Source organism: Perca fluviatilis, chromosome 2, assembly GCF_010015445.1.
Source record: "Perca fluviatilis chromosome 2, GENO_Pfluv_1.0, whole genome shotgun sequence".
In the NCBI taxonomy this organism is placed as follows: domain Eukaryota; kingdom Metazoa; phylum Chordata; class Actinopteri; order Perciformes; family Percidae; genus Perca; species Perca fluviatilis.
Genome location: NC_053113.1, coordinates 25657235 through 25684269, shown reverse-complemented (window position 1 = coordinate 25684269; position 27035 = coordinate 25657235). Strand labels below are relative to the sequence as shown.

At 40.3% G+C, this 27035-nt stretch overlaps 2 protein-coding genes across 2 annotated transcripts in view; one reads left to right on the top strand and one right to left on the bottom strand.

Moving 5' to 3' along the window:
• megf6 (multiple EGF like domains 6) overlaps window positions 1–27035 on the top strand; it is a 59560-nt gene that overhangs the window by 15269 nt on the left and 17256 nt on the right. The window contains exons 5-20 of the mRNA XM_039790509.1: window positions 7558–7680; window positions 11014–11136; window positions 12725–12850; window positions 13388–13510; window positions 14381–14503; window positions 15182–15319; window positions 15471–15593; window positions 15952–16074; window positions 16161–16375; window positions 16506–16653; window positions 18834–18962; window positions 19542–19670; window positions 24437–24571; window positions 25061–25195; window positions 26314–26439; window positions 26776–26907. Coding sequence (XP_039646443.1) covers window positions 7558–7680; window positions 11014–11136; window positions 12725–12850; window positions 13388–13510; window positions 14381–14503; window positions 15182–15319; window positions 15471–15593; window positions 15952–16074; window positions 16161–16375; window positions 16506–16653; window positions 18834–18962; window positions 19542–19670; window positions 24437–24571; window positions 25061–25195; window positions 26314–26439; window positions 26776–26907 — 2151 coding nt within the window. The remainder of the gene's footprint in view (window positions 1–7557; window positions 7681–11013; window positions 11137–12724; window positions 12851–13387; window positions 13511–14380; window positions 14504–15181; window positions 15320–15470; window positions 15594–15951; window positions 16075–16160; window positions 16376–16505; window positions 16654–18833; window positions 18963–19541; window positions 19671–24436; window positions 24572–25060; window positions 25196–26313; window positions 26440–26775; window positions 26908–27035) is intronic.
• On the bottom strand, window positions 19774–23327 carry LOC120552386 (EH domain-containing protein 2-like). The gene is made up of 6 exons (XM_039790413.1): window positions 22969–23327; window positions 22674–22850; window positions 21970–22067; window positions 21122–21534; window positions 20864–21028; window positions 19774–20763 (listed from the first exon to the last, which is right to left on the bottom strand). The coding sequence occupies exons 1-6, from the start codon at window positions 23187–23189 to the stop codon at window positions 20203–20205; spliced, it is 1635 nt and encodes a 544-aa protein (XP_039646347.1). The 5' UTR covers window positions 23190–23327; the 3' UTR covers window positions 19774–20202.

Below are 27035 nucleotides of genomic sequence, written 5' to 3'. Positions count from 1 at the left end.
GACGGTACTCAGAACTGAGAGCAGTGGTTGATTAGATCTTCATATCCAAACAAAACACGTGACAAACTGTGTCTGCCACTTAGGGGCCATCCACTCGGAGACGCTTTTTCATGCACACGCACGTTTTGCATCATTTGGGCCGATTGTCCAAATAAACCCTGTAAGCGCACTGCCTGAAAACACACTTTTTTGAAACCTGGTTCCAGGGTGAAAAAATTCGAATTTAACAACAAAAACAAAAACATTTTCAAAGACAAAACAGTAAATGCACACATCACCGCAGCAATGCAGCTGCAGCAATGTACAGAGCCAAGGAATAATAAATAATGATATTAAGCAATATGTTTCGTTGCCCTGCATTTTTAGCTTGCAGATTAAAATAATGAGTGCATAACTGGCTGCGATAAGGCCAAAGAAGAATTCAAAGAGCTGATGGAGCAAAGGAAATGGGAGATGGGAGTGAGCCTATCAAATCATCAGGTGGAACATCTCAGCATTGAAATATTACAAACCGCAGTGATTTTACAGCCTTATTAGCTGTCTCTGCAATAGTCCTGACAGTTCTCATTTGTCCCCCTATGGTTTATTTGAAGAGTGGATGTTGCAATATCAAATATCTTTTACTTTCGGAAAAATCAATTGAGATGCTGGTTTTAAGAGATGAGCGTTGCAGACTTTCTTCTTAGATTTAGACAAGTTGTTTGGTAAGTTGCATTCCTTTTCTATTTCCATTTGTTACAATAGAAATGTGGGAATAGAGAGGAATAATTCCTGCCAAAGACTCAATTTCCATCTAGAAAGGAAGATACTGTAAATCACTTTAGGTCTGAGTATCACTTCCGACCACTGAGGACTGAGATACAAGCCCTCCACATTCGATAAACAGCAATGAGAGACATGCCACGCAGCTGAGGCCTGCTGTTTCAGTTATTGATCTGTACTTTTTTTGCCTAATGTTTTTAACACGACGGGAATAGACACATGGTTGAAGGTTTGTTGATTTATTTAATGTCAAAGTAGTTTTGTTTAGAGGGAGGAAGAGTGTTGGTCCTTGTAGAAATTGTACAGGGGAGGTACTGTACTGTAACCTGACTCCGCCAGATGGATTGCTTCGCATTTGCTCGGCATATCCATCTAGGAACTTTCTGTTGGAGAACTTTTTGGAAGGGGCGAAAATACTAGTTAGCTGATTGGATAAACCATCTGTCTATCACCACCTATGTTGGTGATCGACGGGCCAAATCAACCAATCAGATCAAACTCTTGCCGAAACCAGTCGGGAGAAGAGCAAAAACATCTTTTCCTCCGAGAAAAGCCTCTAGTGCTGTTTTTTTGCTCTTCTCTTCTTTTGTTTAGACAGAACAGAGTCGCTTCTCGTTGCATCACACCTAAACCCGCCTTAAAACCAACGCTGATTGGTCGGTCGTTTGGCGAACAGCTCCAAAGTTTCTCTATCTCAAGATGCCAGACTGATCTGCGAGTGGAAAACTGGAGCTCGCGAGATCAGGACGGTCTCACGAGGCTAACTGTACTGTAGGGGACAAGTAATGTCAATAACACCTAATGAGATAAGCAGGAATCGGGACTCCTTGGCCAATGTTTGTCTACAGAGAACACAAGAACATTCAAGCAGCTGTCTGTTCTCTCCGTTACCTGATGGGAAACCATTATCGCCACCATTCATAAACCAACAAGAGACCAACATTTTCCATTTGACTCTGAACTACGAATTTGAAAAATAATAGTATTTCAAAGTTGCATGTAAGACAGCACAAATAAATTGTGTCAGAGAATGGCTGAGTTTAAAAGATATGGAAAAAGAAGACATACAGATATGCTTCCAAAATGTATAGTGAATGGTACGTGTCATCTATCCTGTCAGTCCATCACTGAGATGAAGATTGATCATCCAGATTTGTAGGTAGAGGAGGCCACACGAAGGAGTCACACGAGGGAGTCAGGACTGGTAAATATTGAGGAAAAGGCAGCAGGGGTGACAAGTTTGTTCCTGTCGGCTTTCCATAACATCATGATTTGTTGTCCTGAATCATGTATGTTTGACAGAAAGAGAATCATGGAAGAGACAGTTCCCCCAAAAATCTTAGCAATAAAAGCATCTTTTCTAAGGCAATGGACATGATTGTGTGGTGTACTGGATGCATTAGGAAAAAGGCCCAACTTGTTTTGATAATGTTATATCTTTGAGAACTTTTATCTTAGACGATAAAAGTCCCCTGTTGACATCAGGCAGGTCCGTGGAGACTTAAAATAATTTCATTTATGCATATGTGTAATGCATGTGTGGGTGGCCTGTGTGATACATCCCCGATGCACGACGGCTGAACCATGCCATCGCAATGCCAACATGTGTGAGTAACACTGTTCAGATTCAAAGTCAAATAGATTTGGTTTCCATGAATACTTTGTGTTGGTCACAGTTAAGCAGATTGTCTGTCTGAGAGACAGCAAGGGGCTGTTTACAGGTACAGTACACATGTAATGAGATATACTGGGTTAATAAGGTAATAAACCACTCAAGGCCATGGTTCACAATGAGCATCTGAGAGCTCTTGTTAGGCACAAGGGGAAGGTTTAACATGCCCCATCTGGAAATATTTATGATTACTTTTCTATTAGCAGTCCTGTTTAGGTACAACAATGAATAAAAGTAGTTCCAATCTCCAATTCTAAGCTCAGGACACCTATGTTTTAAACTGAAAGTCTACGGGTGTCCATAGACTAGAAAAACAAAGCATCTGTGACTGCACCTATAAGTTTCTGAAGACATGTTTAAAAGTTTGTATTTGGGTTTATTGCTTACCACCATCTTTGTAGGTATTACAATTTCTTAAAAGTCATTGAATAATGTGCTCAGAAAGTGTGCAGATACTATTTTGATTCTTCTCAGCTTTGTCTTCAGAGCAAAGCTCCATTCTTCACCTCCCTCACACTGATTGTTGTACAAACCATTGGTGTATTTTTTTGGACATGTGTTCAGTAAATCTACTTATATTTCATTCAATCGTCATAGCTCAATCCCATAAGTCTCTCAAATGATAATACATTATGTAATTAAATGTTTTCCTGAATGTTTGATCCAAGAGTCACTAACAAGTCAGCTAATCTCGTTGTCCTGTTAAAGCACTTTTACTCCAGAATAATGTTCATTTGATGACCGTCAGGTTTGGTCAGAGACACAGAGCATGATTGATTACATTTTTGAAAGGCCAAGCCACAAAGTCAAAAACAGCAACATTTGGAAACCTGGATGAAACTGTGTTAAATGCTGTCTTTATTTGAGGCTGCAGTTAAAACAAGGGTTATATTTACGAATGGTCAGGAGTTGGCTGGCATTGCAGTTTGGTCACCACATGCTAGGCATCGCCAACAAACAAATGCTAACAAATGATGGCAAAAGACCCCGAACTGATCTGGAGAGCTCATAAGGGCTCTCAGGAGCTTGCCGGATCAAAGTGGGGATGTGTAAGGGGGCATAGCCCTGAGGTTATGGGGCCATGTCACTTCCCTATTAGTTAATGAAAAGTGCAGAGCAAGGTTGTTTCTCAGTGTGCAACTATGTGTGTGCACATTTTTCAGGTTTAGACAGAAGTTTTTTTTTAGATCCCCCCCCTTAGTCAGGGGAAATGTGATGAATGCTGGACTACTGTGTAAGTAAAGGCTTGTAAAAGCCAAGGCAGGGTAGCCAACTGCTGTGAGCAAGGTCACCCTGCCATTTGATTATCCATTGCTGAGGAAAAAAAATGCACATTACCAACATTTGCATGCAGCAAAGCCTAAATTTGAAACAATCTGCCCAATAAATCATCATCTGTAGAAATTTCTGAAACAAAGTCTGCCTCTCCAGATGTGATTACACTGCCTGCCCTTAGAAACCAAGTGTGGGTGTGGCCTGAAACACAATCATGGCGACCCATCCTTAGTTTCTGAGGTCCTGCAAAATTCTACAGATTGCACGTAAGGGCCACATTACCAACAATTCCACAATTCAACTATATAACCAACATTTTTGCAGTGTTCATAGCGCTACTTTCCTTGCTTTTCTTCTCACCAACGTTGCTGATGCATTACCTGCTGCAGAGTTTATTACATAAGAATGTAAATCAGGAAATAAACTATTATTACCCTTTAATAACTGCTGTAGTAAGTAGTAATAAATACTGAAGAAAAACATTTGTTTCTGTGAGTTTGCTTCAGCTGCTGTTCTTCTATGGTTTGTTTCACCTACTGTAACAAACACGTTCATATATCTTCCTCTCCATGGGGAAGATTCTTGGGAAATACACGTGGTCATAATAATTCAGCACCACTCGTCGAATCTACTGTGCTTTGCACCCCATCGATTAAAACGATCTGAATAGAGAATCGATAATGCATCTCACATGGTCAGCTGGAGACAATTTCACAGTCATGGACTGCCGTGGGTTTTGTGCCATTTTGCGTCAATGTGTTTTTTGTACACGTTTATTCATGTGCACACTTATGGAGGAAAATACATTTTATCTGAGCAATACAGGGCTGATTATCATACCCTTGTCTGTTTATAATACTGGCCAAGTTGTCCATGCTCCATGTGTATCTTCTTGGTTAGAGAAACAGATAAAATACCTAGAAATTGTTTTCAGGTTTTTTACCAGAGGGGCTTTGGAGTGCATCTATGTTGGCTTTTGCTTATTGGCAATGGATTTATCAGTATGTGCTTTAGATTAACTTTTACATAAATGCCTAAACACCAGTGCCCTGTGCCCACACAAAGCCTAAACAAGTATTGAAAACCTTAATTACAAGCTTGGTAATGATCAGCTGCACTTCCTTGTTTATTAAAGAAGAGCAGGCAACTGTGGGTTCATTTCACTGAATAACCATCTGTAATTTGATACACCATGATTATATAGGCAGACCTTGATTTATCATGTACTCTTCATCTACACAGACAAAGTGGCAAACATCAAGCATACTGCTCTCTACCTTCTGCTGACTCCTGTCTTTTTAATTTCAAAGTTGTCTGCCCAAGTTGTGCTTCTGAAATTTCTGTTTCTGTTATTCAAAGATAAACAAACTATTGCTCAACATGCAGCCAAGGAATCCCGTTAAGTCCTTTAACAGATGGGGGACAATACTAAATGATATTTCCTGTCTTCTCTGTTACCTTAGTCTTCCTCTTTGACAGGCGGTGTCCATGCAAGTACAATGCATTTCTCTGTCACCATCTCCTGAAAGGTTTGGCTAAGTTGCTGCCTCATAAACTTGAACTGTAGCAGTAACAGCAGTTTAATCAGTTTCTACAAGCATAAGGATAAAGTTCATACAAAGATCTATGGACATTAAATGGAATACTGTGCCCAGGAACATTTTACATTTGCTCTTGCTTTTCACACAAGAGAATAATAGTTTCCATCGGAAAGTACTCATTGACCCCCATCTGACAGGCATCCAAGATTCATCTTACCTCTTGGTAATACACATATTATTTCCACTTATAACAAATGCATGAAACAATATCAGGGTTGCATGCATTTCTATCACAGGAAAGTTGACAGAAACACAATTGTTTTTTCAACTTAATTTATAAAAAAAAAAAGTTATCATAAATTCTGTTTTGATATATTGTATGTTACACCACATATATAGCAAGTATATTCTGTTTAGCCCCACAATGTTTTTTTCTGGGGCTTTAATATTTAATCAGAAACTAACTACTTTGTTATTTTGCAGAAACCAGAGATGGCAAAAGTACTCACTTCCCGTACTCAAGTAGAAGTACAGATACTTGTGTTAAAAAATGCTCTGGTAAAAGTAGAAGTACTGATTTAACTTCTTTACTCAAGTAAAAGTAACAAAGTACAGGCTTGGAAATTTATTTAAAGTATAAAAGTAAAAGTAGCCTTGCAAAGCTGCACAAAGTGGACCACACAAATGTTACTAGAGTGCAAGCTGAGAAACTTCAGTGGACATGGAAAAAAGGCTCTTTATATGCCGTTGCCTACATTTTAAATGGATGTCTGCCAATAGGAATAAAACATCCCATCTATGATTATTGTGACAGAGACTGGGACTCCAGGTTAATAAGATTCTGACTGAGTAGCAAGATATGAATTCACTTGTGATTCTGTGAGAATTCAAACATGAGTCCTCTTACTTACGTCTGAGAGGTTTGAGACATTAACGTTAACATTAGCCAAAAATAAAGTCGATTTGAGACAAGTAACGTTATCGTTAACTTAAGTGGTCTCGAAAACAAGAACGGTCTTGAGTAACGTTAACGTTACTACAGCACTGTTACAATAAATCAGTATAAAGCTATACATGCAGATATTAGTATTAGATTATTTTCAAATAAACTGAACACTCGCTAACCTTAACGCTACCCGGGTTACTTGACTAAATGCTAGCGAACAAAGGCATTGTCATTACTAGCAGGAGAACAAATGTAACTGACCATTAACGTAAACTTAATAAAGTTACTGAAACAAACAACAAATAGCTTTTGATACCAACAAAAAGACGCATTTACCTCTATGTGTTTTTTTTTTATTTGATGGTAAATTCTTGAAAGCCAGCAGTTCGTGGTGTTTCAGTTGGCACAATTTGCAGCACATTATAACAATAATAACGGTTACTCCACTGAAATTATTTGAAACTAAAGTAACAGGCCAATTTTGTAAAATGTAACGAGTAGAAAGTACCGATATTCATGTTAAAAATGGAAGGAGTAAAAGTAAAAAGTCGGCACAAAAATAAATAGTAAAGTAAAAATATCTGAAAGTATTTGTACTTCGTTACTTCCCATCTCTGGCAGAAACCAACAGCAACATTAGGAAAATCTTTCCTGTTACACATTTTAGTCAGTTATCAGTACACTATGAATGTAATACTGGTAACCATATTGATTAAGTAAGCACTTTTGCGTATAGCAAAGTCTGATGTGTTTAAAGACATTCTTTGGTGGTGATGCACAGCTGATAAGAATAAATATACAGTATGAGGAGCCTGAGGGATTTTGCTGGTGTATAAGAGCTAAACAAATAACCAACCTGGAAACCATTTCACCCTCAGAGATGAGTAAGAACATGAGAAACATAGGAAGACCATGAAAACAATTTTTATGCTTTACAGAGTGGGCTAACATAAGGCTTTTTGGAAATAGCTGATGCAATGAAGTGATAAGGAAGAAGATTCTGGAGACTGGAGATAATTTTCAATTTCAATCTTATAAAGTTGGTGAGCCGCAACATGTGGGAATATGCAAGTTGAAACTTCTGCTGTTTCTTTGGAGCACTTTGATTCTTAGTTAGGGAGTTCCCTGGCATCAAAGCGTTTCTGTCACAGAGGGTCATGCTCTACAAAGTGATGAGTGAAAGTAAACGCTGTAAAGGTTTTGTTGATTTCCTTTCTGCTGAAAAGGGAAATAACTAAACAACATACGAAGGAACTCCGCAAAGAGCAAGAAAGTTTAGCTAAAAGGGTGTGAGAAACCTTTCTGTTTCGTGGACTGTGCATTATGTTAGTAAATCTGACCTTTTAATCCTTTTCTTTCAGATGTTAACGAATGTGAAGCGGATGAAGGTGGCTGTGAGGGGTACTGTTGCAACACCATCGGCAGCTACTACTGCAAGTGTCCTGAAGGCAGTCGACTGGGGCCAGATGGCAAGGCATGTCACGGTAAGATGGACATCTAGATGTAGCTGCTGTGCACAAACATGGACAGCAGGTTCTCTTCCCGGCTGGGCCTTTAAGAGGTTAGAATGAAAATGAATTTACCAACAAAGAAGTCTGTTATGTTTTCAAACAAACACAAAATATTACATGCCCATCATTTTAAAAAATATTTTTTTCTCCATACAAAATATTACACATGACGCATACTGTAACAACTTACTTTTAGTCTTATAACAAATGTATTTCTCTGCTTAGTGAAATATGAACAACGTGTTATAGCACATAATGGGGTAACAAATCCATTTTCAACCTCAACATTTGCCAAGATTTTCTTTAATGTTCTGAAACATGCATTGTTTACATCAGCTTGAGGTCTTGAGTCTCCCAAAAACAAAATAGGAACCCATTCATTCAATAAACCTTTAGCATGCCTTTAAATTCATGCTTTCTTTTTTTCTTCCTAATTCTAGTATACAAAAACACAACTTTCCAGCTCTTGGAGTTTTAAACAAAACATTGTTTGACCAAGAACCAACATTTTTACGCTGCACAGCTGGCATGCTAAATACATGTTACCAAAAAATAATAACATTGGTGTGTTGGTTGCCATATTTTCTAGATGCATAAAATAAATGAGTTCTAGGATAATATGTCATCCATTTGAATGAATTTAATGGCCCTTATGATTGTGCAGAAAGGTCAGGTCATCAAAATTCAATTGTCCAAACTAAGTTGACCAACTGAAATCTACTTAACCGTCTAGACTCCAGGCTGTAAAGGGCTGAAGCAACCACACACATAGCACCTCTTTTTAAAAAGCTTTTCTTCTCAGACAGCATGCTTTCTCAGTTTGGCCGTCTCAGCTGACAGAAATATGCAGAGTTAGTGCTGGGCACTGAGGCCCATTTGTTCTTTAGAGCTACAGGTGAGAACAAGTACCTCTGCTCTTTAACCTTTAAGACAGGATATTGTGACTTAGTAATAATTTAAAGTCTAACCAGTGGAGAAGACAAACGGAAGCAGCTTCAGCAGCTGTCAAGTTCTTATTTTACTGGCTTTTGTGTGAATTGTGTGTGTGGTCATATTTATGGGGGAAGACAGCGAGGTTTGAAGTGTTGAAGAAACATAAACCAGTGAAGGAGTTGTTTTCAGAATTTCTCAGGGACTTTTAAAGTTAGTATGCCATTTTGGAAACTGGAAATGTGTGAGATCAATTCCCTTGACATTTAGAGTCCACTGAGTTGCCTCTCTGCATTGCTCTTTTTATCAAATTAATTCAGATAAAAATGTCGTCAAGACTGAAAGAACTGATCATACTAAGCGCTAAAGCAAACACATAAGGTCACACATTAAAATGTTTGCTCTCACACCAGAGTGCCTCTGATCCTCTTTTGTTTTTAGTGAATGAATTTGCTGTGGCGCTCATTCTAAACACCACCTGGTCATTTCTTTCTGCCACCAAAGCAGCGCTCCCAAATGTTTGGTCTTTTACATTGTCTAGTTGTAGATGCTAGCTCAGCAGCTCTGCTTCGAGCCAGACGGTCACACGCAATACCATACAGACCTTGTGCCCCTCAACCTCCAACACCACCACCATTACTCCCACCCTTGCTGCCGCACACACCACCCCACCCACCGATGAAAAGCAGCCATTGTGTGTCTCCCATTGAAATCCTCTCACATGAGGAGACCAATAAGTATATTAACCTTAACAAACCTCCCCCCAGCGTCTATTGTGTTGCATGTTAGGCATCCTCTACAATAGCTGCCGAAGTGTTAAAGTACAAAATAGCCCAGAATGACAGGTTCATGAATATGTGATTCTTCATTGGCCGTTGTCTAGTGATTATTTGTTTCAGTGCTCAGACAGAGGTCTTAATAAATTGGGAAAATTAATTTAAATTCCTCAATCGCACTATGTGCAGGGCATGAAAAGGATTATTTTACTGGTGAAAAGCCTCCCCCCCACACACACACACACACCTCCCCTCTTCCCTTTAGCTGCTATTATTGGAAACAAGCTAATTAAAATAGTCTTGAGATCATTTTGGAGACGGCTATTCCCATGGGTCTGTCAGAGTGGCGGGAGTGCAGGGAAAGACTCGCGCACACACCCATGCAAACTACTGTATTTGAAAAAGATTTCTAATATTTGCACTACTCTGGAAGTGCTTTGACCTTTGAGAAACCTAAATGATGGTAGTGTTGCATGCTCAAATAAACTAAACCACATGTTTAGTGTTTAACAACCCCTCCCCCCCTCCACCCTAGTAAAAGGTAAATTGCAACATTATTTCCCCCTCACACACATAGACTCTGTCATCACTAGTGTGAGCCCGAAAAAGCCCTTGCGAGTCAGAGATGACAACCGGGAGGAGGTTAGGGAGGATGTGTGATGTGTTGTCCAGATGTGTAGTAAAGCCTGATTATCCTTGAGTAGAATGTTCAAGTACGTTGTCTTCTTTCAGCTTGCTCCTGTCTCTGTTGTTGAGCGTCAGTCTGACACATGTCCAGCCATATGCAATTCCTTCCTGTGCAGGAAACAAATTGATTGCATGCACACTACTGCACGAAAAACGTGATAAGCCATTCATCATTTCATCCCAAAGACATTATACATGTATTTATACATGTATATTTTTTCCTGGAGGAGTCAGAGCATGGGGTCAGTGCGGTATTGTGTTGGTGGTGATTCAGTTTCTTGCTCAATGGCCCACAGAACTTATTACTATACTAACGTATTTTTCTTCACTATTAAAATAGGAAGTGGCGATAGTCGGGCTTAAAAATGATAGCTGATATACTCAGAAGTAGCAAAAAATATAAAACAGAGAATAAATTTGGTCAAAATTATACAATTACAATTAAATCTGTAATACTAAAAACTCTATTAACTCTATTCGGCTTGCCGCACATGGAATTTTTAATTAGACTACTTCAAAGTTGAGAACGCAAAAAACAGCTCAATTAAGCTTACATTTATTTATTTTCCTACAATTACTCTCAATCTGTCAGAGAGGCCGTTTATATGGGCTTTTTTATTATGCCATGTTCAAGACTAGCATGCTTATAAATGAAGTCCTTCACATAGTCAGAAGCAGACTGACATTCCTAACAAGTCCGATGTTTTAATGTCTGTTAAAGTGGTTTTTGTTATTGTGCAATCTTGTGGTTTATGGCAATATTCAGTTGTGAGTAGTTTTTTAATGAGCATGTGTCTGTACATGGTTATGAGTATATGTGTGTATATATATATGTGTGTGTGTGTGTGTGTGTGTGTGTGTGTGTGTGTGTGTGTGTGTGTGTGTGTGTGTGTGTGTGTGTGTGTGTGTTCAGATGTTAATGAATGTGAAGAGCTCAATGGAGGATGCCAGCAAACATGTGTCGACACACCGGGCTCTTATCACTGTGAATGCAGTGAAGGCTTCCGCATGCACGCTGATGGTCGGACCTGCATTGGTAAGTACTAAACAGAAGTATTTATTGCACTTGTGGTAACCAATTCAAAAAGTCAATTTACTCCTTCCCATGTTCTGCATTTTCTTCCCTATTAATATCACTGGATTTTTGCAAACATTTCCGCAATGGCGTAGAGGAATCACACATATACAATACAGTCTGAAAAATTAGGCTTCTGGGGTTAGATGTAGTTGCTCTGTATAGGAATAGTTTGTTATTTTGAGAAATACGCTTATTCACTTTCTTGCCAAGAGTTAGATGAGAAGATTGATACCACTCTAAAATCTGTATGTTATACGACGATTATATAATATTAATGTATTAGAACCACAACTACCAACTCTGACAGTGTCAGCCGTGTGTCAGAACACCTGGAAGAATATCCCCATCTCTGTTTTTGAGTTATGCAACCAGAGGTGTCAAGTAACAAAGTACAAATACTTCGAAGGTAACGAAGTATACCTTACTTAAGTAGAAACTTTGGGTATCTATACTTTACTAGAGTAATTATTTTACAGCAGACTTTTTACTTCTACTCCTTACATTTTCACGCAATTATCTGTACTTTCTACTCCATACATTTTAAAACAATGGTTTGATTTGAAAGGGAAAATATAAGATGTTAAAGTTGTTACAAAGCTAATCTAACCTGTCCCTCTCCCTGCGTGTTCCCTGTGTGTTGTGTTTAACGTGAGAATGAGACTAAACTGGCCTGGATGAGTGTATACTTTCCTACCTAAGAGGGATTGTGCTGTGTTAAACTGATTCACCCAGACGCTATTTCGTTCGCATCTGAAGATGGCTGCTTGCTTCGATGACCATTCCGTCGGGAGAGACCTTTGTTCCTCATCCTCTGCATCCTCCGCATCCTCCACATCTGCCGCATCCTCCGTGCCAAATCAGCATCACACAAACACACCCCCTCATGTGTCATATGTCATATCAGTTCTGACCCTTAGCTAACCATGCCCACTTCTCTAAACAAATCAGACTGATATCATAACAAAGTATTTTACCCCACTTTAGCACCATGACACCTGTAGGTAATGAGTGAATTTGCTACTCGCTAAAAATCAGAACTCCTTTTTTCCTCGTGGTCTAATTTTTTTAAGGATAGTGATGGAGGTAGAGGGATAGCTAATTGTGTCTGTTGAAGTCATCAATGTTAAAAGCCGGCCGTTCTCTCTTTTACAGCCCGTCTGTGTCATCATGTCTGTGTTTAAAGCACCCAGAAGGCACACAGCTGCTTTTCATATTTGGCACATCATTAAATCACTGGAGTAATGGGATGTAAAGATCATTAGAAAGTAACCAGCGGTACCCATTGGACCCGGCTTGGCTATCATTTTTCAGTTTCCAGCCTTTACCCTAGAGTTTTCCATAATTACATGGCTGCAGAGTTGATGTGTGAAAGCCATTTTAGATTGGCAACAAATTCAATTATACCTGTCAACCTGTGTGAGTTCAGATTTTGAATATCCTAAAACTGGTCAGAGTTTCATCCATTAATTCTGTAATTGGACACAAGAGCTGATGTGTGTTTATGCTAATCTACCATGTTTGTTTCTGTGTCTTTCTTCCTCATAAGCTGTGAACTCTTGCTCTGTATTGAATGGTGGATGTGAGCATAAGTGTGTGGACATGGGGAACAATCACTACAAATGTGACTGTCGAAAGAACTATCAGCTGAAGAGAGATGGAAGACACTGTGAATGTAAGTCATTTTGCCAACGGTTGTTCTCATAATGCGAGAATATATCAGACATTGCTGGACAAACAGTGTTCAGTAGAGTAGGTTATCCTTCTGATATTAGTTAGGTGCCTCTAAAGTTGCAAATTGGACCAAATTACAACAGAAATAAGGGAAGGAACTTGAGAAGCAGCTTTGGAAACAGTTATTGTACAGTAAAGAGCAGGAATTCAGATTTCTCCGGGATTTTTTGTTTTTTGTTAGTTTTACTCGGGATCGTTCAGATATCATAACCAGACTCACTTTTGTAATTTTTCTGAATAAGAAACTGCACATACAGGAGTCAAACTTACATGTTAATCTGGAGTTGAGATATCTATGCTCATGAACTAACCAGAAAGGTCAGAGAATCACCTGCTGTGCTGACATGGCTACATTTTTGTGTATGTGTGTGTCTCTCTTCTCTCTGCCTGTGTGTGTGTGTGTGTGTGTGTGTGTGTGTGTGTGTGTGTGTGTGTGTGTGTGTGTGTGTGTGTGTGTGTGTGTGTGTGTTTGTGTCAGTGAGGGACCCCTGTGAGGACAGGAATGGAGACTGCGCCCAGCTGTGTCTTGCAGAAGGCGGCCGGGTTCACTGCAGCTGCCGACCTGGCTTTACACTGGCTGGAGATGGCAAGAACTGTGAAGGTGAGGAATCACACACACACACACACACACACACACACACACACACACACACACACACACACACACACACACACACACACTGTATATACACAAAAAATTACAGAGCGGATATATCAAACAGCCTCAAAATACCTTTTGCTGGAATCTGCTACAGTTTAAGAGGATGACATTATGATTTTTCCATAACTTACAGCCACACTAAATCTCTTTTTGAAAGCAACACTAAACTTCTTTTTGAAAGCAAATATGCACTACAACAGACATGTATTGATTTTAGAGGCTGATGTTGGAGACTATAAAAAACCTATTAAGGTATTTGCTACATTGTTTGGAAATCCGTGACACATCCAGATATCTATGGGAGCATTAACAGTGTGTTTGGTTCATTAACCTCTAGTGTCAGAAGCAGCCCCCAAAAAAAGCCTGAGACCCTTGACATTTGTAGCAGTGTATGTGTGTGTGTGTGTGTGTGTGTGGTGCGTGTGTGTGTGTGTGTGTGTGTGTGTGTGTGTGTGTGTGTGTGTGGTGCGTGTATGTGTGTGTGTGTGTCTGTGGATGCTGAATTGATGTATGAGCTATTTGTGTCAATGTATATGTGCATCTGTATCAAAAAGTGTGTGTTTATGTTGCAGCATGAACCATAAAAACCCAGGCCCTTCTGGTCCTGACAGTAAACTGTGATTTAGCCAACCGTTAGGTTAAAGAGGACAAGAAGACATACATCAACTCTTAAATGCTCTGGACTATGTCTCAATATCACCTTGACATAGATTCTTGTGTTTTGCAACTGATCTTTGATATGAATTGTTTGCCATCATGACTTTCCTATGCTCATGTGATTTTTGTTTTGTCTTTTTGTGTCTCCTATAGACATTGACGAGTGCAGTTCAGGCCATGCCAAGTGTTCCCACAGCTGTGTCAACATGCTGGGCTCCTTCAGCTGTGTGTGTCATCCGGGCTTTGAACTTGGTGCTGATGGCAAGCAGTGCTACCGTAAGTAAAGGCTGTAGAAATTAAAATAAGCCTTTCACTTTTCTTTGTGCAAATGAGAAAATCCTCCTAATTTGGCATTTTAATCCTAAAACATACTCATGTTGCACACTTAAGCTACATTTGCAACAGATTATTTTGGTCTGAAACTTACCTTAAAAAATAAAACACACCAGTATCTATTTTGTTAGATACTGTGTCTCTGTGTCCGATGTACTGCAATTTGTTACCAACAGATATAACTAGACAGAGCAGACTCACACTTTAAGTTAAACATTGTTGAATGTTTATTTGCTTTATGATCGCAAAATAAAATTTTGACAGAAATAAGCGCATTGCGTGTAAGCTGCCCTCTAACTTGTATGCTTGCTTGCAATGCATGAATTCTCATATCCTTGAAAACATTAGGAGTTTTAGGAAACTTGTGGGATGGCTAAAATAGCAATCCTCATGGTATACATCACGAATGTCGGTAATAGTAGGTAAGTTCACTTAAAAAAAAGCAGAAAGAAATATACTTTACCTTTCTAATTCCATTGTAATTTGAACTATATCTGTGCTTAGAATGAATTTGTTTCTCTCCTCATCTGCAGCTGGGACAAACAAAAGATAGTCCTCATATATTATTTTTTCAGCTCTGGTTATGCGCTTCAATTGTGGTTTTGGTCCTCTCTCCTCCAGGTATTGAGATGGAGATCGTCAACAGCTGTGAGAAGAACAATGGAGGTTGCTCACATCACTGCGAGCACACCACCAACGGCCCGTTGTGCTCCTGCAACCACGGCTACCAGCTGGACCGGGACAGGAAGACCTGTGTAGGTAAGAACTTCTCTTCTTCTGAGTCTAGTTCTCTGTCTTTGTTTCTTTATTCCTTTTCTTTCATTTTCATTCATTTACTTTGTGACTCTCTGCTTGTGTCTTTCTGGCCATTTGTTGATACCAACTCTACATCACTGCGTGCCTTCCTCAGATAGTGATGAGTGTGTCAGTGGGGAATCCTGCTGCCGTCACTTCTGTAGAAATTACCCAGGCGGCTACGAGTGCAGCTGCAGAGCTGGCCACAGACTCAATGCAGACGGCTGTGGCTGTGACGGTAAGAGTACTAGATTGTTAGCATGGGGCTTTTTAGTGTTTTCTGTGTTGTGGCACAGTTGTGCAGGACATGCAAAACAGAACATTTAGCTCACTAAGGAGCACACTTTATACAATCTAGAGGAACTGCCAGATGGGTAGAAGAAGTTAAATCAAATGAGTGTTCTAAAGTTAAGCAAAAGAAATGTCTTCATCTGATTAGAATTTCTTTTAAAGGCCCATCTGAGCATCATCTGCATGACCCGTCTGCCATCGAATGTGTGCATCACCACTAAAAACCTGTGCTCAACATGCACCCAATAACAAAAACTTGCCTTTTTTATTCTCTTAGCTGTGTTGTTTGTGTATTCTTCTGTCAGACATTGATGAGTGCCTATCAGAGACCTCAGGCTGTGAACACGACTGTGTCAACACCCTGGGAACATATGAGTGTTTTTGTGAACTGGGCTTCCGCTTGGATCGGGACCAGCACTCCTGCATTTGTGAGTGACATTTGTGTTATAGTTATAATATAGTATTTCAGCCATCTACAATTGTTTGACTCAAACTTTGTTCTGGGTGTGTTAAGCTCTGTATGACAGAGAATTGGAAGAAGAAGATGATGAGGAGGAAGAAGCGGATGAGCAGCTGGAGGCCCACAGATTACCAGACCTGCTGTTCCGCAAGGCTCCTCAGCTCCTACAGTACACAGCAGCCTTGCACTCCCGTTATGACAGTGATGATGATGATAGCGATGGTGGTGACAGTGAAAAAGAATTGGAGACGGCTTCAAGAGGAGCACAGGTAGAGTAAAAGGCGTGTGAGAGAAGTGCGACGCCAGGTACGTGAATGGCGTGGTGCAGAGAGTGAAATTGTGAGTGTTGATTGTTTTGTTATTAAAATCTTCAAACCAGGAAGTTATGAAAATCTTCAGTTGACCATTGCTTTTTCAGTGTGTCTAGATGGCTCGTTTGGGGATGACTGCAGTGTGAGCTGTGAAGACTGTGTGAATGGAGTGTGTAGTGAAAACAGAGACCAATGTGAATGTTCAGCTGGTTGGACTGGGATCATCTGTAATAAGAGTAAGTATAGTTAATCGGACATTCTACAGTTACATCTGTGCGTTTTCTTTGCAACACAAATTCTTCACATGTGCTGTAGTGGGCTAACGCAACCCCGCCTTCACAACTCTCCTCAAAATGCTTGACTGTTTTTCTTAAGAGCATCCACATACTTAAGATCCAGGATGTCCTGTAACTATTTGAAAGATTAGTTTGGCATTTGGGAAAAAAAACTTTTCCCCTTTTCCCCAAAGTTTATTATAAAAAAATTTTTTTTTTTTTGTTCGCGAAAGAAAAAAACTTTTTCCTTTTTCGTTTTGGTATCGATCTTCTCATCTCACTTTTAGTAGGAATGTGAATTCAGTTGTCAAACTCTTTCTTTAAAAGTTTGGGGAATATGCATGCACGCCACACACACACACACACACACACACACACACACACACACACACACACACACACACACACACACACACACACACACACACACACACACACACACACAAACACACAGTCTGTTTTTTTCCCACAGGTCTATTTGAACTACCCATAGCAATGTGGTCTAGTTTTAGAGAGAGATGAGATAGCTCCCTGTGTGCATCGATCCAGGGCCATGTATCAAAACCTGTCGGCTCCTCTGTTTGGGAGGGTGGGTTGTTTATGGGCTCCAAACCACAAGAGCACCGGGGGAATCAATCTGTCTGCTACTGGAGCGAGGCCAGGGCCCACAGCAAGAGCACAGCCTGAGGCCAAGGATGTCCACTTCTGGGTTAGAATGCATGCCTCCATGTTCCCATCCAGCTCCATGATTAATGGCTGTCTTTGGTCTGAACCCGAGTCGGCTGGTAATCATAAAAGGCGAGCCACGTGGGACAAGTCCGTTAGAAGCAATCTGTCACTTTTAGAAACATGCTCCTGAGGTGGCAATATTAAGATGCACACCCTGGAGATGATGAGTCTATACCTGGGTAGCATTTTCAGGTGGAGAAGATAAGCAAATTACTGCCTAAATCTATAAGGAATTCTTACGGTAGGCAATAACATAGTGGTCTATAAAGAACCCTCTATGGCCTAACGTAAAATATTTAACAACTTTGTCTTACCTTTCTTGATACTGTAGGTGTCACTTCAATATATTATTTTATGAAGTTATAGCTACAAGAAAGAAACAAAATAATGAATTTAAAGTTCATGTGCTGAATGTATAAAATGCAGTATCAGTATTACAGTATGTAATGCTTTAGCACCTTTTGCGCAATCAACATCTGAGTTAAATCTCAAAAATGTCTTTACAGTAAAAATACTTTCTAAAATACTCTCACATGTCTATCTTTATCTTCATCACTCTTTTTGTGATGGTTATCAGTTAGGCCATTATCTTGTTTAAAATATTACTTTCCTGTTAGCAACAACCTGGCCACATAAACACTTATTCAATACTTAATTCAGGCCTAACAGAACAGCAAATGGCTTAGAATCATATCCCAGAGGCAACTTGTCAACTTGTGATATTGTTGGTGGAGAAATAAAAGTAGATGGTGCTATGTAAACAGTTGTTGCCTCAACATTCCCCAACATGCTGTAAGAAACACTGTAGTATCAATTCCATCATTATGAAGCAGAAACAATGCCATAACCCACCCACAACTGTACATATACTTTGTTTTTGTGTCCAGATGTAGACATCACATTTGGTGCAAATAAGAGAGAGCATCACTTAATGAAAATGAAAAACATTTATTCTCTAAACTCTGAGCTCTTCCTGCTCCTTCATTTGTATTTTATGTCTTTTCAGTGTCTGTAATACTCTTACCTCCACAGATTATTTTAAACTGGCTTATCTTCAGCAACGTAAAACTGCTGTGAAGTAAGTGTGACATGGAATTTAAGCAGAATTTCCCTTGATGGACTGTAACACGTTAGCACATCTTAAACAGCCAGCTGGTTCATGTTGTAATTGCTAACAAGGCCAGAGAGATTAAGAGTGTCAGGAGGGCACACGCCATGGGGAAAGACAGGATGGAAGGCAGAAGTGTTGGCTGATTTCTTAACACTAGAGTATAACCTTTTCTTTAGCTGCTTAACTTTCTCTTCACTCATATACAAGTATGTTTCAGTGTCAAAGGATTTCCCCACAGTCTGATTCATTAAGTTATACTGCAACTGAGGTGTCATTGCTCTTTCCCCCTCTCCCTCTCCAGCTTGTCCACAGGGGACCTATGGGCAGGCCTGCAACAGCCTGTGCCGTTGTCAGAATGGAGGCTCGTGTGACCCTGTGACTGGGAAGTGTTTGTGCCCCCCTGGGGTACAGGGCCTGCTCTGCGAGGATGGTTTGTACACACACACACACACACACACACACACACACACACACACACACACACACACACACACACACACACACACACACACACACACACTGTTGTGTACAACAACCAGGCTCTAAGTTGGTGGTCCCATTTTTTGGTGGCATTTTTTGGTGGCATTTTTTGCTTTTGCCACTTAATATGAAGCAATATCTCCTTACGACCCTGTCCTTGGTTGTGTATGTCTGTTAGTTATGAGCATTCATCCTCCAAAATAGTTTCATTTGAATATTTTCACAATTTTGCCTATCTTATTTCTTACCTGGGCATTTATCTTGTGACCCACTAAATTGTAATATTGCCACCCCTTGCAGGGATCCTGATCCCCAGGTTGGGAACCACTCTACCTGATCCTTTAGTGTGTGCTGAGTGTGTCCTGCCACTGCCACAGATGTGGTCTTAAAATTCCAAATGGGCACTGTATTTAATTTTTGTATTGTAATCTTGAACTGTAATCTTGTTTAAATGTTGTTCTTATCAAAGTGGAGCTTATTTTACGGAAGTGGGCCTCCTCTCCTAAAATGGCATTGCTCATGTTTACAGGTTGTCCAAGGGGTTATTTTGGGAGGCACTGCAGAAGAAAGTGCAACTGTCCCAACAACGGACATTGTCATCATTTGTATGGAGGCTGCCTGTGCTCTCCGGGACTATATGGCCGCTTCTGCCACCTGTGTGAGTACTAACCTGACTTCATCATAATACCCGCTGTATAATGTATATGATGATTTTGATGATAATGATGGTGATGATGATGATACTATCACAAACAATGAAATAATATTGGCTAATCATCTTTACAATTTTAATACCATTGATAAAAAATACATTAAGATTATGTGAGATGAGGAACTGTTATGTGTAAGGCAAAAACAAATATAGTATGTATTACATATAGCACAACTTGAAGGAAAATTCCACCTAATTGAAGATAATAGCTGCTGTATTTTTATCATTCCTGTGAATATTTTAATGAATGCAGAAGTGAAATGAGATAAGAAAATATGATGTGAAAAATTTGCAGTGATCAAAACCTTCAATGGTAATCTTTAGGTTTGGGTATGATTCACAAACACCATCTCAGGTTCATGAACAGGAACTGTAGTTTTTTCCAACTGCTATTACCAGATTAGGTTATATTTAGGAAATTATGTACAAATTGTACAAATAATGTACACAGAACCACAGCTTCCTCTCAGCGTCATGTTTACTCTTCATCGCTGGCTGTACTTAGTCGTTTTGATGGTGGCACGAGGTGAGACGGCAGCTCTCGGGGGAGCCAGTGGCCCTCCAGTTTTCCCTCAATAAGGTGGACTGCCAAAGCAAACTCCTCATTGTCCAGCATGCCATCCCCATCTACATCAGACAGCCTCCAGATATGAGCAAGCACAGAGTTGGGCAGGAGGGTGGTCGTCATCCACTCTTTGACTTTGGTGCCGCTCAGTTTACCCCCGTTTGGGCTGAGGTTGTAGAAAATCTCATCGTACTTTGGCTTGTATTTCTCCACCGCCCACTCGTCAAAATCGGTCTCACTGCTCTCGTCATCTCTTTTGAGTTCCTTGAAAGGATCTCTCTTGTAATGCTCAGGCCTGAATGTTCCCAAAAATTCACCATCCAACACACTAGGGAGGGATTTCTTCCTTAGTTCTTGTTGTTGAAGTAAAGGCACCAGGTTTGCTATGTCAGTGGTCAGGAGTTTATCCAAGGAAGCCATCAGACTTGGTTTCAGGGTCTTGAACTTTGAGAAATCTTGACCCAAAAGTTTCTCCTGGAAAGGCATGCAATCATCTTAGGCTCACAGAACACTTTTAAGTAAATACATTTTGATAATATGGTATTTAGACAGCAATGAAGAAGTAATGTTCTACCTGCATCTTGGTGCAGTCCGGGAAGTCTCCAGCTGGGACCCGATGCTGTTGCTGGATCTTGGTGAAAATTACAGGAAGCTGGTAAATCAGATTATGCTTCTTGCTTTCTTTGCAAAAAAGTGTTGGCATCTCTTGCTTCAGATAACTGATAATGTGGGCATGTGCCTAGGAGGGGAGAAAAAAAATCACCATATCGGCATCTCAGTTTGTCAATATGTATGTAAAGTATGGGTTAGAGTTAAACATGAGATCTCTTACCCTTACTAAGCGTGCCCTCTTCACCAGGTCATTCAGCTTGCGTACTGCAGCATTGCACGGCAAGTTCCTTATGTCGGCCAACAGATCCTCCTCCTCCAGCTCAATCAGCTGGTAGTGGTCACATTTCTGCCTGGGCTCTGACCAGAAAGATCCAATGTAAACCCGCAAGATCTCGGGGGTTCGAAACACTTTCCCCAGCGACCACATGAGGGCGCCGTACACTCTCATGAGCTGCTGCGAGTCCACCCTGTCAGCTTTGTTGAGAACTACACGCAACTTGTCCTCATAGCCACACAGGGCCCCAAAGGCCCGAGTGAGCTCATCAGAGAACTCCAGTTTATGTGCATCAAACAGCAGGATGATTCGATCCACACGCTCTGCAAACCAGCGCAGCACTGCTGGAAAGTCGTAGCCTGGGGATAAGGAACGAAAACACAGGGTTTTCATTAAGACTATTTAATGGGGCAAGCCTCACTGCCTCAACACCTAGAGGAACATACATATCCCAGGGGCCCTCACTGGTTGCAAGCCATTTCAGTTACACCCATTGATTAATGCGTTCATAAAACAAAGCGAAGACTGCTCAGTTACTTACTGCTCGTCTCCACCCAACTCAGTCATATTACTTTCATCTGCTTTGCTTCTGACTTCAAGTGTTTGAATTATGTTGGGCTGAAATATTATTAATTTAATTGCATCTGCTATGACTCTTCTCTTGGCAGTAATTTAAATCCTTCCGAAAGCAACAATACTTTACAACTTTCTAAAACTGAATATATGCAAGTAGAAGAAGACCCACTAATTCTACTGACATTAAAAAAGGAAATTAGCAAGGTGTTCATACTCACCTCGACTCAGTTTTCGTTTAGCAGCTGTTAAGATGCCTGGTGTGTCGATAATGCTGACACTCTCGAGGACTTGATTTGGCATCTGGACACACTGAAACCTGCAAAGAAAAAAATACATCAACATAAAACATTCAAATCTCTCTACCATTTCTCACTATCCTTTATTGATATGGTTACATATTGGAATAGCTTTCCACTGCAATGTTTGTTTTAGTATTTCTATGTTAAAGGCACTCTAAGCGATGTCACGCGTTTTTTAGGCTACAACATTTGTTGTCACATACGGCAAACCTCTCCTCACTATCCACGAGCTGCCGGTCCCCTAAACAAACTGTAAAAAAACGCGGTCTCTGTAGACAGCCTAGGCTCCACACACACCAACAAAAACAAAGTGGTCCAACCTGGACAATGCAAACAGCGTTCAGCCAATAATGGTCAAGAAGGATTTGGGGTGGGGGTTGGGTCGGTTGGGGGTTAGTGCGCTGAAGCACAGAAGGGAGGGGGCGGGATGAGGGAGGAGCAAGCAAGTCTTTTTGAAAATACTTTGAACGTCAACAAGAAGTAACGTCACCCAACATCGCTTAGAGCACCTTTAATGAAGGCAAAACATTGGCAAAAAGAAGTAAAAGAAATTAAAATGAAAAAAGGAGGAGGAACACCTCCACCTCTCTCTTTCTTCCTTTCTGTCTGTTGATTCCTATCACCTGTTCAGAAAAGCATTTCCAAAAGGGTCGAGGTTGCGAAAGGGCTTTTTCGGGTCCACTGTGAGGGCATTGCCAGGGATGATTCCTTCCATCTCTCCATACATGAGGGCAGTGAAGCAGTCAGTGGTTGGCTCTGGCCCAACTCGGCTACCAGGGAAATCTTGTTCTATGAGATACCTGAAGTCCAAACCACCATTACCAACATTATTAAAGCCAAACACAACAGCACAATACATTCTGCAGAATACATGCACAAATCTGCAGTTTTAAAAGGCGTGGATGTTTTGATTCTTACCTGATAAAAGTTGTCTTTCCTGTTGAGTACTGACCCATCACCAAGACCATTGGTTTGTTGTCAAACTCTGCGTCCTCATAGCTCGGAGAATGAAAGTGATGGAAAGAATAGTATTTCTCTATCGGCAGAAGCCTCTTATGATAAAGATTCTTCAGCTCCTCTGTCACCAGATTGACATCCCCCAGTGTTTTAGGGTTGCTCCTAAGCCTCCGGATGGACATGGCGATGAGTCTCTGCTCTTAATTTGTTACTGTGGAAGCTGCTCACTCTTCTAAGACCAAACCGAATGATGGAAGACTGTGCACAAGGAATATTATCAGATTCTCACAGCTGTCTGCTCCATCCTGCAGCGGGACATTGAGAGGGTGGAGAGGGTGTAACCAGAGCCTGCAGCTGCAGCTAACATAAAGCCATTGTCGACAGGGACAGGGTGGAGTGAAGTTCAGTTTTTATTTTTTTTTTGCTGAGTAAAGAGAATCTTGGCAAAATTCATGCAGATTGTTCTGAACACTGAGTGATAATGTGGCATTGCATCAGTTTTAAACGTCTTACATAACACTATTTGTTCAACGTGTCTAGTAATATGATAAAGTTTGCAGACAACTACAGACAACACAACAAAGTTTGTAGGAAATCGTTTGCTAAAATAGTCAGCCTGGTCTCAAATTAGATCTGTCATTACACAGTAGTAACGATGAATGATGCGTTCTATAAATCATGTGAAACAGGAGGCCGTGGTCACACGACTTAAACTTGCAGAAGTCTGATGTTGTGATAACATGCTGGTTGGGTGTGTTCGTTTAGTTAGTACTGAAATGCAATCTGTTAGGAGAGAAAGTTTCATTTCAACATTTTTGTCTTAATTAACCAACACCACCTTGACTTTAACAAACAAAGGTTGCTGTGATAATTTATTTTCTTTGCTTAACCTTAGAAAAAAGTTGTTTTAGTGCAGTAATACTCTAGGTGTGGCAGGTTGATATTCATATGTATATAAGCGTAACTCAAATGTGTATATTTTTTGTATGATGCCATACACAGGGGTGAATAAGTATTACGGTCCTTTACTTCAGTAAAAGTAGCAATGCCACAGTGTAGAAATACTCTGTTACAAGTAAAAGTTAAACTTTACTTAAGTAAAATATGTAAGTATTTTCATCAAACTTAAGAATATCAAAAGTAAAAACAGTCATTGTGCAGTAAAATGGTCCCTGTCAGTGTTTCATACATGAGGTTTTTGGATTAATATTACTGCTGCATTATTGTGTGTTACATTTAACTGCTGTAAGGTTGTGCTGATTTTAACTACTTTCTATACTGTTGAGTAGTTTAAACTACAGCAATGTGTCATGTTATGTAAGATCATCATATGATTGTAGCATCACTGTCCTGTGAGAACCATGTATCTCTAAAAAGTCAACTTTTCATGAAAAACTGAACAAACAAACTGATCTCGTCCGGCCCTCAGCTTGTCCCAGGTGGACGCATGGTGCAGGCTGTTCCAAGGAATGTGACTGTTTTCAAGAACATTCCACTGGCTGTGACCCCAAAACAGGGAGCTGTTTCTGTAAGGCTGCATACCACGGCCCACAGTGTGAGAAAGGTATAAACACTTCACAAAACATCTATCTCATTTATTCAACTATACAGACTCAGCACGCAGCTTCCGATCCTCGGAATAAAATGGTTAAGGTTCGTGTTTAGTTACGTTTTATCCACACATTTTTAGGTCAACTGCCTAACTAAGTTGATTCAGTGGACATATTACTACGGTTGACCATTTCACTGCTTTGAACATCATAAAGATCTGAGTGTATTTCTTGGTGCAGTAATAGGTCTATAGTTGCAGTAATGTCAGTATAGCTGAAGGGAAATACACCTGCCGCCATGCTGCTTCCTTGCACAGCAGTTTTGATGTAATGGTCTATAATGGAAAAGCAGTTTAAGAAGTTGCTGTGACTCTTAGAGACAGAATTAAGTCAATCCTAATAACTTGTCTGTCTGGAAGGGCCCATCCTGCATAGTTTCACAAAATGTTTGGAAATGTGCTTTGAAATTGTCCTTTAATCTTTCCACTTTTGTTGTGTATTAGAATGTGCGCATGGCTTCTTTGGTGCAAACTGTGAGCAGCCATGTGACTGTCCAGGTGGAGGGTCATGTGACCCTAGGACCGGAGAGTGCAGCCAGCGATGTCCTGCAGGCTTTCATGGAGATAAATGTCAGCTAGGTGAGAGAAAAAGCTGCTTTTAATGGGGGGGGGGCATTGTACATGAAACTATACATGTGTTAAGGTAAAGTGAAAAGGAATGTAAGTGTAAAGAGCACAGTCAAGTAAAATTTCTTTCAAACATCTGGCATACATCATGAGATCCTTTTTTACCTTTCAAATATCTTACAGTGAACACAGAACTGCTAATGTATGATGCCCCCCCCCCTCAAAGCTTAACTCAACAGCGCTCTCATGTGGCCATAACCTTTATAGTAAAGGATCATTGTCTCACTATAAGCATGCGTTTGGATATGTGAAGTGCGTGGGCTTGCACACTGACACATGCGTCTGCATGTGTGGTTATTGTTTGCGTACTTCATGCTTGTTTGAGTGCCCTTTCTGATGTCAACACAAGTTTTTATGGATGAGTTTCTGAATTTCTCCACCTTTGTCACTAACTTTTTCAATGTGCCTATGAATCTTTCTTAATTCTTTCCTTTTCAATTCATTTTCTGCTGCCTTTGACGGATTGGGTGGATTTAGTGGATGAAATAAATAATGCTTTCTTTTTTAATTCACCTGGCAAGTGCAGGTGCTCTTTTTATTACTAACTGTACAACCAAAACATTAGTGTGCCTCTACATCAGGGTGTCCTCTGGCTGTTTACTCTGCTGATTGATGGAAAGCTCAACCCTCTGTGTTGGGCTCTAAAAGTGAGATTGAATATTGTTCAGGAACCTCTGGTAAAAACATGACTTTGTGTCTCTGTGGAGTGGACTAAGATAACACAGCAGAGTTACAGTATGTCAGCACTAATGCACAGTCCAGGTCTGGGCTTGCTGAGTTTGTCAAAGCCAAATACCAAAAAAAAAAGAGTAATCCACATTTTCTGGATTGTATTTATCTGACGTTGCAGGCCAGGTCATGACAGCGGTAATTTACTTCAGTTACTACTGCAGAGGCTATTTGGCAGAGGCTGAATAGATAAACAGAAAATGATTGAGTATCTCTAAAACTTCCCTTCTGCAGTTCTCTTTTTGCAATGTTTTGCAATCCCGTCTTGTGCTTTGTGTGTGTGTTACACACTGTGACTGTCGTTGCTGTTTTTAATGTTTTAATCTGTTGTGTGTTGCTAGGCTGCCAATCACGGAGCTATGGCGAGAGCTGTCGTCTGACCTGCGACTGTGAAGGAGCTCCTTGTGATTCCGTAACCGGACAGTGCATCTGTCCTTCTGGAAACACAGGACCCTCCTGTGGCAAAGGTAAATTAATTTTGTATGCTTTTTATGTTCCATTAAAATTCAGAATTAGTTTTAGAAAATGTTAGCCTAAGTATGTTGTGGCAGACTTGCGATTAAGATTGAGGACATGTGTGCACTCACTGAACTCAGGATTGTCATTAGCCCACTGAATTGCCAGAATGCATTATTTGGTGCCTATCTAAACCAAACCAATTCCTTTACTTTGTAGCTTATTTGCCATTTAATACATGTATCCCCCAAAATATCCTCGCACAAGACTTTAGGACTTTACAGAGAAATAACTAACATAAGTGGCTTACTGCGCACTTAAACAGAAATATACTTGTTGCTCCACAGACTGCCCTGATGGATTCTGGGGGTTGATGTGCCAGTCATCTTGTCCTAACTGTGGGATTAGAGGCTCCTGCAACAAGCAGACTGGTGTGTGTGACTGCAAACCAGGCTTCACTGGCAACCTCTGCCAAAATGGTGAGTTTTATTCCTAGACTTTTTGGGACCATTAATTCAGTATGTCTCAAATAAATACATTTAATAATAGTTGAATGATTGTTTGAACTGATATATTGCAATGTGTTTTAGTGTTTAAAGCAATCTGA

What these genes read in the sequence shown, in the direction of transcription:
- LOC120552386 (XM_039790413.1), bottom strand. Translation starts at nt 23,189, where the DNA reads ATGTCCATCCGGAGGCTTAGGAGCAACCCTAAAACACTGGGGGATGTC. An exon ending in GGAAAGACAACTTTTATCAG is followed by an intron (nt 22,851 to 22,968) that starts GTAAGAATCAAA and finishes TTTGGACTTCAG; the next exon opens with GTATCTCATAGAACAAGATT. An exon ending in TAAACGAAAACTGAGTCGAG is followed by an intron (nt 21,535 to 21,969) that starts GTGAGTATGAAC and finishes CCTTATCCCCAG; the next exon opens with GCTACGACTTTCCAGCAGTG.